Source organism: Neospora caninum, chromosome X (genome assembly GCF_000208865.1).
Source record: "Neospora caninum Liverpool complete genome, chromosome X".
NCBI classification, from domain to species: Eukaryota; Apicomplexa; class Conoidasida; order Eucoccidiorida; family Sarcocystidae; genus Neospora; species Neospora caninum.
This window is the reverse complement of record NC_018396.1, coordinates 5,763,473-5,773,821: the sequence shown is the minus strand read 5'-3', so window position 1 is coordinate 5,773,821 and position 10,349 is coordinate 5,763,473. Positions and strand designations below refer to the sequence as shown.

General features: G+C 53.8%; 1 protein-coding gene across 1 annotated transcript; it reads left to right on the top strand.

The window, feature by feature from the left end:
• Positions 1–246: 246 nt before the first annotated feature.
• NCLIV_051510 (GM14051, related) lies at positions 247–9,866 on the top strand (the record flags this gene model as incomplete). Its single annotated transcript, XM_003884705.1, has 15 exons — positions 247–351; positions 646–1,122; positions 1,557–2,083; positions 2,497–2,852; positions 2,974–3,267; positions 3,694–3,818; positions 4,183–4,515; positions 4,993–5,232; positions 5,536–5,742; positions 6,013–6,235; positions 6,369–6,460; positions 6,988–7,109; positions 8,226–8,376; positions 9,277–9,486; positions 9,816–9,866. The coding sequence occupies 15 exons, from the start codon at positions 247–249 to the stop codon at positions 9,864–9,866; spliced, it is 3,513 nt and encodes a 1,170-aa protein (XP_003884754.1).
• Between the last annotated feature and the right edge of the window lie 483 nt (positions 9,867–10,349).

Genomic DNA, 10,349 nt, shown 5'->3' with positions numbered 1-10,349 from the left:
CTTCACAGTTGAGCTTTCATTACACTTCAGAAAACCGTCCATAAAATTGCCTGCGGTGTACGCCGTTGCTTCCGTTGCCTTCATATATCCACTTTTTGCTGCCTGCACTTGTCGCGTTCACGGTTTGTCAGTAGACATTCCACACACGCGCCCGCGGTTGCCTTGTTTCCGATCCAACCTCGTCCGACTCTCATCCGCCGTGTTGGCCTTTTCTTCTGTTTTCCCACTGACAGTGGCTCTTACAAGATGGCGCCGAAGAAGAAAGGCGGGCGTGGTGGACGTCGAGGCGGCCTGTCCAGTGACGATGATTTCGATTCAAAAAAACCCGTTCCGACTCTGACCGCTGCTGATGTAAGTGTACCGTTTCCGCTTTTCTGGCGCTAACTTTTACTCGTTCATGTATCGGCTAGCAGATGTGTCGTCCCCAGTCTCCAAGTGCCGTGCGATCACAGATGCGTTTTTTGACCGATCGGGTGCCGTTTTCTACGGCGAATGTCCCCCAGCACCCGCTGCTCGGGATGCGTGAGTGAACTTTACCGTCGCCGCACCAAGCAGGCTCTTCATCTGGAGGCGATGACACTGATTTTCGTCGCATGTAGAGAGTTTCTTTCCGCCTCGGGTCTCTGTTTTCTTTGCCTTTTTCAGGCCGCTGACTCTGACTCGAGCGAGGAGAGCAGTAGCGAGGAAGAAGCTCGGCCCCGTGGGGGCGCCAGCCGGTTCGCCGTCGCCGTTTCCAGCAGCGACTCCGACAGCGATGACGACAGCAATGACGGAAGCGACTCCGACAGCGATGACGGAAGCGAGAGCGATAGTGACGGCGGAAGCGATGACGACAGCGAGGAAGACGAGAAGTCGCGAGGAGGGAAGGCGGCGTCCACGCAGTCCCGGAAGAAGGGGCATGCGGGGCGAAGGAAGGCCGAATCGTCTTCGTCCCCCTCCGAAAGCGAAGACGAAAGCGAGTCCAGTGACGATGAGCCCAAGGGGAAGAAGGGAGCAGGCAAGGCAAAGCCGGCAAACAAGTCTGGTGATTCAGACAAGGAGTCAAAGTCGCCGCCCCGAGCTGCAGGAAAGGCGAAGGCTTCGCCCAAGATGTCCCAGGGGAAAGGCAAAAAAGGGAAACAGGTGAGACAGTTTGGCGGAATGTGTAGAGCGATCCCTGGACAGACAGTGTGGCGTGGCTTCCGCTGACGCGGATCTCGCGGGTGTTCACAAGACAACATGAGTGCGCCGAGTTATGGTTTGTGCCGGTATGCTGAGGCTCCTCCGCTCTCGGCACAAGTCCCCTCCCTTGGGATGTCCGTGTGTGTCTTTCCAGTCTTCTCTTGCGTTCCTCCGGCTCAAGGGAGCGACGCGTCGCCACGCCCTTCTTCGCTGCTAGCGCACATCTGTACGGTGCGACTTCGGCCTCTCTGACCTCTTTTGCCTGACACTTGGTTTGTAACTTTTGAACGCAAAAGAGACGCTCTTGCGTTGACGCGCGAGAGCATCTGTCCAGGTTTCTGTTTGCTTTCATCCGTTCGTCGCTGTCTGTGTCTCGGTCCTGGTGTCTCTCTCAGGTAGACGAGGACTTGGATGCGCTTCTCGAGGAAGTGGGAGCGACTGGGCCTGCCCCGGCGCAAACAGAGAAGGCTGCCAAAAAAGGAAAGAAGGGCAAGAAAGAGGACGACGACCTCGATGCTCTTCTCGCGGAACTGGAAACGCCGGCGAAGAAGGGAGCGGCGTCCGTCTCTCCTGCCGCTCCGTCTCCCGCAACTGCTCCAGACGAGAAAAAGAAGCCGGAGGAAGACAAGGGCGCCGCGTCTGACGAAGAGGCGGAGAGCCCAGAGCCAGCAGCAGCCGCCGGCGGTCTGACGAAGAATCAGTTGAAGAAACAGAAGAAGAAGCAGGCGGCGCAGAAGAAAGTCGCTCAGAAGAAGGACGACAGCGATGAAGAATCGAAGCCGGCTCCTGCCGCGAAGAAGGGCCCTCTGAGCGCGGCAGCGCGCGCTGCTCAGGAGCGTCTTCGGTTACTCAAGGAAGAAGAAGAACGCCAGAAGAAGGAAGACGAGGAGCGGAAGCGACAGGAAGAAGAACAAAGAAAACGGTGCGTTCAACACTGGGCAACTCGCATTCGTCTTGAATGCATGCAAACGTCCTGCCTCCGGCTGAATTCACGGTTACCCTTCCTCTCTCTTATTATCTTTCTCGATCTAGTCCACGCTCTGGAGACGCCGCCGCCGTGCATGTGTGGTCCTCTCGAGCGCTCCCTATATCTGTATATATATATATAGTCCCTCAGGGCATATATATATGCATCTCTAGATAAAGAGACGTTTCTGGAGCGATACAGGCACATTTGTTCCGCGTGCGTTTCGATTCCTGGATCTCTCTGCCTGAATGTGGCTGTCGGGCTCACTGCCTTTATATTTCCTCTATGTGCATGTACATACGGTGTGTGTTTGTTTTGTTCTGAACCTCGCGTGCCGCTCGAGTGCTTCTGCGTGGGACGTTCTTCAGCGAGGCCGAGGAGGAGAAGAGACGACAGGAGGAGAGAGCGCTGAAGGAGCAGAAGCGGGCTGAGAGGAAGCAGAGACTGAAGGAAGAAGGGAAGTTGCTGAGCTCCAAAGAGAAGAAGGAGAGGGAGCGACAACAAGCCTTCCTGCGGCAGCTGCAGGAGCAAGGCATCGTGATTGGAGATGAGGAGCGGGGCGAAGACGGCGAAAAGCGGAAGAAGAGCTCACGGGCTGTCGATGGGAAAAAGAAGAAGAAGAGGGACAAGACAGAGGCGCAGGAGGCCGCCGAGGAATCGGAGGAGGCTCGGAAACGCGAGGAGCAAGAGCAGAAAGAAGAGAAACGCAACGAGGCAGAACCAGGTGAGGCACTGAGGCCTCACGGCTGCATCCGTGCGACTCGGTGGACTGCGGGTGTTTTTGTCTTTGTGATTCACGCCTTTCGGTCAGCGACCCCGTCTCTCCTGTCCGTGTATGTCGTCAGCACATGAAAACTGGGAAGAGCTCCTCGACGAGTTGGACGATGCAGGCGACTCTGTGGACTCAAAGGCGCGTGCCGCCGAAAAGGACCAGCAGTCGCAAAAGGCGAAGAAAGGTGTCGTGAACGCCCGACAAAGAGCGGCGATGGAAGCCGCCGCAGCCGCAGAGGCTGCCGCTGCGGCCGAGAAGAAGAAGAAGGAGGAAGACGCAGCCGTGAGAGCAGAAGAAGAGAAGAAGAAAAAGAAGGAAGTCGAACTTCGATCTCCCATTGTTTGCATTCTTGGACATGTCGATACAGGTACGCGTCTGCACGCCAGCGCGGCGGGTTTCACACACAAATATACCAGTATCTTCGTCTATATATAGACAATCATGCTTGTACGTCGATATACAAACATCCACTTGGGACAGTCTAGCCTGTACAGCGGACCCGAGCCTCTCTACTTCTGCTAGTGGGAGGTTGGGACATCTGTGGGTTTGTAAAGAACATGCATGCGGAGTCGAGGCGCGGGGGGGCATGCACATCGTTGGCGTTCTGCTTCGTGCGACGACTGAACCTGCGACTTGCGCTGTCTTTTTTTTCCCAAGCCGTGTCGTTCTCGGAAGGTGAAGCTTCGCGTGAACTCGCGGGTGAGGGAATGACACAGCTTCGTTTCATGTGGGGTATGGGAGCGTAAAGCAGTTCGCGCCACCCTGGGCCAGTGCTGTTGCTTTGTGTCCCCAGGCAAGACGAAACTGCTGGACAAGATTCGCCACACGAATGTGCAGGACAACGAGGCAGGAGGTATCACGCAACAGATTGGTGCCACGTACTTCCCCCCCGAAGCCCTCATTGAACAGTGCAGAAAGGTACAAAGAAGAGGCAGGGACAAGGCATGAGAGGCGAGCGAAACGGGCACTCACCTAAATCTCCAGATATCCGCATATACTCTGGCACACTCCGTATCGCACATGTTTGTACCGCCGAAGGTCACATGCGTATACATATATATATATATATATATATATATACACCTCGTGGACGTAACGAGGGTAGCGGCGGAAAGAAGCAAGACAGAAACGGCAAATGGGGAGCAGAAGATGGATCGTGGTGATACGGGAGAGTGTCTGGCGGCGAGGACGCCGTGGACAGGACGGTGCTTTCGCGGCATCTGCAGACGATAAAGCCTGGACTTGCGCACGGCTCTCGTGTTTCCCCCGTCTGGGTGTTCAGTTCAGCAAGCAAGATTTGCGGTTGCCTGGTCTCCTGATCATCGACACTCCGGGGCACTCTTCCTTCACGAATCTCCGCGCTCGTGGGTCTTCGCTCTGTGACTTGGCGATTGTCGTGGTGGACATTATGCACGGCATGGAGCAGCAGACGCGCGAATCTCTGGAGCTGCTGAAGCAGAAAAAGTGTCCCTTCATCATTGCTCTCAACAAAATCGATCGGCTCTACGGATGGAACAGCGTTCCGTGGCAACACGACATTCCCAAGCACCTGGGCTCGCAAGGATCCAGCACGAAGGACGAATTCGACAGACGCGCTGCTGAGGCGATCACACAGGTACGCAACGTTCGGAGACCAACAGGGAAACGCCAGATCGGCTCCAGTGTGGTCTTCCCAGTCTTTTCTTTCTGTCACGTCGCATAGCCTCATGTCTTCCAGTATCAAGTTCTTTGCTCTTCCCGCCGCGAGTCTTGCTCTTTTGCCCTCGCCAGGGGGCCGTGCTCCTTTTCGCGGCTTCCTTGTCTTCCTCGCTTGGCGTTGCCCCGCTGGAACGGGTCAGAAGTTCTGTTTGTCTGACATGCAAAACAAGCTGTTCGCAAACGGAACGCCAAAGAGCCGTTGCGTAGTGTCCAGACGGCGAAGAATCCGCTCACGGAGTGGTGCTTCTGTTTTCCTTGCACACGCTGCGTGATTCTCAATCCCCAGGGTGTCTGCGCATGCTCTGCACGTGTGCGTCTGCATCTCGGGACAGAAGCGCCTGTTCGTTTTCCCCATGCTTCCCTCGTGTTGTTTTTGTTATTCTGCTCGTTGCAGCTCCAAGAGGAAGGCTTCAACTGCAGGCTGTACTGGGAGAACGAAGACGTTCGAAAGAATGTCTCTGTCGTCCCAACCTCTGCGGTCACCGGCGAGGGCGTGCCCGACCTGCTCAACCTGGTTGTCCAGGTCAACGAAACCCTCATGCAACGCACCATCGCCAAGGAAGCAGTCGACAGCAGACTCGCGCGCGGCGAGCGGCAGCTCCAGTGCACCATTCTCGAAGTCAAGGCCATTGACGTAAGTCCCTGAGGGGGGACCGCGGGGATTGTCAGAAAGGCCAAGTTTATCAGGCTGTCTCCTCTCTCCAAGTGCCCCAGCTGACCCACCGTGACCGCTAAACCATATATATATATATATATATATATATATATATATGTATATGAATATATGTTCATGCCTGTATTGGCGTATATAATTTGGTGCAGAGGTGTAAAAGTGTCTGAAGATGTCTGCATGTGGGTGTATCCTTATATGTGTATCTGTGATTGAGAAGGCTCATGAGCAACGGGTTAGTTTCGCTTTTGTGCCTGGCGCATCTAGGGCTTGGGTACGACGATCGACGTCATTTTGGTTCATGGGACGCTGTACGAAGGAGACAAGATTGTGGTGTGCGGCATGAGCGGACCGATTGTCACGACCATTCGAGCGCTCCTGACGCCTCAGCCTCTCAAGGAGCTGCGCGTCAAGGGCGAGTACATTCAACACTCGTTCATTCAAGCGGCGATGGGAGTGAAAATCTCCGCACCGGTAAGAGAAAACGAAGTCCCGGTCAAGAAACAAAGCAATCATCCGAAAGGGGTCAGATCTCTCTCCTGTCTGTACACCTCAGGCCTTGAAGGCCTCTTCGCTCGCCCCACGCACCAAGACTCGCAGTCGTGCAACTACCCTTTGGCATTCGTGTTTTTGCAGGTGCTTAGAACTTTTCCTCTACGCCCATATACCTTATCCATTCACATCTTTGCGGCACGCGCGACAAATAGGAGTGCTCATTGCGTTCTTTCGGCCTTGTGTTCGCAGAATCTCGAAGAAGCCGTTGCCGGAACGAGTGTGTTTGTAGTCGAAGAAGACGATGACATTGAAGATCTTAAGGAGGAGGTCATGAGCGACATGGGGTCTATCTTCAAATCTGTCGATCGAAGTGGGAGCGGCGTCTACGTCATGGCAAGCACTCTGGGAAGTTTGGAAGCACTTCTTGTTTTCCTCCAAGAGAGCAAAATCCCCGTTTTTGGCGTCAACATTGGTGAGCACACTTGCCTTCGCACAGTGTCGAGCTCATGAGCTTGCGTATCGACATCAGTCCGACGTTTGCGCATTTATCGGGGTGCATGCAGTTGGTCGCTTCGCCTGCATGCGCTGGTGTGCCTTTTCGACAGGCACCGTCCAGAAGAAAGACGTGAAGAAAGCGAGCATCATGAGAGAAAAAGGACGCCCGGATCTGTCCGTTATTCTCGCCTTCAACGTCAAGGTCAGCTGGAAACTGTCTTTTTCGTCTGTTTGAAAAAGTCAACGACCGTCCATGTAGCGTTCCCCATCTCTCTGGTGTTTTGTTTTTCTTTTAGACAGGCAGTTTACTCACAGACTGCGAAACACCCGACCCTGGCTTTTTCCGCGTCTCCAGGGCGCGGTTGGCGACCGATGCTCGTGGCTGTCAGTTAGTCTGTTTCGTTTTCTCTCTTTCGACCTTTTTTTTGTCTTGTCCCCGCGGGTCTCCTTTGCGATGCCAGTTTCTAGTTCTGGAGTCTATGGAGGAGAGATGCCTTTTTCCTTCCAGGAGGAATGCTCCGAGCGCGGTGTCCCCGCAAATATCAGGATTCGTCGATGCTACTCGACCTTGCACTCCGCATGCTCGTTCTTTTTCCCAAGCAACAGTGGATGCAGATGCCGTCGAGATCCCACACTTGCTACTGGTTTTGTTCTCTTCGATTCCATTCTTGCATGTAGCTGTAGAAATTACGTTGCGAACCGGCTTGCTTGTGCTTTGGGTGTTCCCAGGTGGATCCTGAAGCGGAGAAGGAGGCCAAGACTCTGGGCGTGAAAATCATGACTGCAGAGATTATCTATCACCTTTTCGACGAGTTCACGGCGTACTTCCAGAGCATGAAAGAAGAGAAAAAGTACGTGCTTTTTTCCCTCATAAAAAACCATTTGTGGTAGAACCTCGTGGCTGCACATCTGAAGAGACGCACACACGCACAGAGATACGCGTCCGTGTCAGCGTTCGTGAATATGTGTAAATCCGTACACGCGTATACACGGATGCATATATATATATATATATATATTTGTTTATATATGTAGGCATATGGGTATGTATATGTAAGAGCCAGTTGCCGCAGATTTGTTTTTCTTGCTTCTGGACTATTTTTCCAGGAGTATCTCCTCCAGTTTCCTCATTTCGATAAGTTTAAAGAGAGTTTCGGTTGTGTGATCGCCCAAATACACACGTGTGACTATCGAGTCTTTAAAGGCTTTCTGCAGTCTCGCGTATGTCGGATGGGCGGAGAAAGGGAATCCTACGGTTTCCTCGTTGGTGTTAAAGAGGCGAGCGCGGGGCCGTGTGACAAGTGCCCTACACCCGTTCGTCCCTTAGTAGAACAGCGTACAACTCGTTTCACGCTTTCTGGAGGAAACGTAGACCGTCCCCTCTAAGACGTGTTTGAGGGAGATGATGCCCCTAGAGGCCATCCTAATACACACAATCGTGTGTTTGTCTCTATCATCATATTTTCGTCCAAAGTAAGGAAGATCGAGGGCATATATATATATATATATATATATATGTGAAGGATGATGCTTCATGAACGAGATATGTGTAGATGTGTGCAGGCACCCGGTTCTTCTGTTGGGCGTATTTTCGAAGTCTTTTTTGCATGCAAAGGTGGAAGCGTGTGCAGGGAGCGCTGGTGTGTGTACAGCCCCGGCTTTCTTTTCTGTGGCCGGTGCTGAAGAGTCAAGCGCAAAAGCGATTTCGGGGATTTCCCTGGACGAAGTGGGTGCTTTGGAGCCTCGGGCCAGCTGTGCGGCACGTGCATGCACATCGCTCTCCGAGGCTTCTTTCTACCACTCCGACATTCCTCTCTGAAGCTTTTTTCAAAGGGGCGACATCGACACCGCTGTCTGTGATTCGCAAAACGTTTTCCGGGGTTTTCCCCTCCTGCTGAGCATGGCACGTCGGCCTACGTGCGATGAAGGTCCGGAGATTCTTCTCGTTTACGGAATTTGTCTCTCAGGAAGGAAGTCGCGCAGGAGGCCATTTTCCCCTGCATCCTGGGTGTGCTCCCCCAGTACATCTTCAACAAAAAGGATCCCCTGATTCTTGGTGTCGCAGTTGAGGAAGGCATCCTCAAAGTCGGCACGCCTCTCTGCGTTCCCGACAAGGGGGTAAGTTCATCTCTCTCTTCTACATGCACGTTGCCACCGTTCCCTATGACATATAGGTGTATGTATAGATAGCTGATCTGTAGTTTGCTGCCTGTATATGCATATATATATACATATATATACATATATATACATATATATATGTTTGTGTGTTTGCGTGTGTACGGAACGAAGCACCTCTCTGAGGTGGCGACGCGGAAACAGTTTTTCTTCGACGCGAGCGGGGGCTCGGGTCGTGACCGCTTGTGGTTTCCGAGATTTGTGCCTGGTTTTTGCCGTCTTTGCCGCTCTTAAAACACCTCTGCTTCTTCACTTTCCCCGTGAGGCAGAAGCGTATGCCCAGATGCGGAGACAGCGGCGCGAGGCGCCTCAGTTGTTGTTCGGAGAAATGTGAGCTTCCAAACTTGCATTTCTCAGAAACCCAACGGAGCAATCTCGGAACAGTCCCGTCTTTCTTACCAGGCTCGGATATCGCAGAAGACCCGATGACGATCTACGAATGCCAATCGTCATCTCTATGTACATATATGTAAAGTTTTCCAGTTCGGTGTGTAGCTGCATATGTGTGTCTCTGTGTGCCCGTACGTGTCTGTATCGCTCTGTGCGTCATTCTACATCTTTCTACTTACGCTTCTGTGCCTGTGTATTGATCTGCGTACCTGTGCCTCTCTAGTTGCGCATTAGATTTGTAAGTGACGCGGTGTAAGGACACCACGAGTGTGGACGATCCCGTGTCTTTGGGGCTGGAGCCAGGAGCGCCTGTGTCTGTGAATCGCCGTCGGATTTCCTCCTCGTTGTTTATTACGTAGTGCCGCATGTACCTAGCTCCGCTGTCTCCGTTTCCACCGCAGAGAAGTGATTTTCCTGAATGGCTTTTTATTTTTTCTGGTTTTTCCACAGGATCTCCGGATCGGCCGCGTGGTGTCCCTGGAGGTGAACAAGAAGCCGTGCGACAAGGCGACGAAGGGCCAGGAAGTGTGCGTGAAGATCGCTGGCGAGCCGAACGTGATGATTGGTCGCCACTTCGACGCGAAAAACAAAATCGTCAGTCGCCTCACGCGCGATTCGATTGACTGTTTGAAGGAGCATTTCCGCGACGACATGTCCAAGGTGAGTTGACGCACAGACTCCAGGCGGGTCTTCCCGGAGCAGAAGTTGTACCGATTTTGCGACGCCGGGGGGGGGGGGGGTATCCGAGAGAGCGGCGGCGAATGCGGGAACTGCGCGGGTCTTTTGTCGGTGATCTAGCACCGGTGAAAAAGACAGAACGGCCCGCAGGAACACGCCGATCGCGCCTGGTGTGTCCTCCACGCTGAGGGAGGCCAGTCGGCGGTGACTGTGTATCTTGGAATTGTCCCTGTCCTTTCTTGTGGCACACGGAAGAGCGAGACAATGCCCTCGAGTTTCACGTGGCGTGGGGGCTCCCTTTGTGCGTGCAGGACGACTGGAAAACGGTCATCCATTTGAAGAAGATTCTCGGCATTCAGTAGGGAGTTTCCCAGCTCTCTGGCGCGCGAGCGAGACGAACCGCGCACAGCTGCCGAGAGAAGGCGCGCTCTGCTGTCGCTGGGGACAAGGCAGCCAAGACTTGTTTTTCCTGTCCTCCTCCGGGGGCAGCCGAGACACGGGAAGGCACGCGCACGTGCACGCCGAAGGGCGAGTTTCCAGTTTTGCGCTTTTCTTTTTGTACAGTGACTTCTGAAGGCCGTCGTTTTTCTCTGGCCCGTGTGTGTCTCGCTCTGCCGTGTTTGTGCGTGTGTCGGTGCCCCGCCCCGCTTTCGTCTTTCGTTGGAAAAAGCGCCTTTCGAGGGCGAGTTAGCGCCTTTCGAGGGGCGAGCGCCCATCTGAGAGACGCATCTGTTTGTTTTGCCGAAGGCGCCTCTGCGGCGTGGCGAGGCGTGAACCTTGTGAACGGTTTTGGGACGCTCTTTTGTGGGCACTGCGAGTGCGCGCGCGCGGTCGCGGCCAGAAAG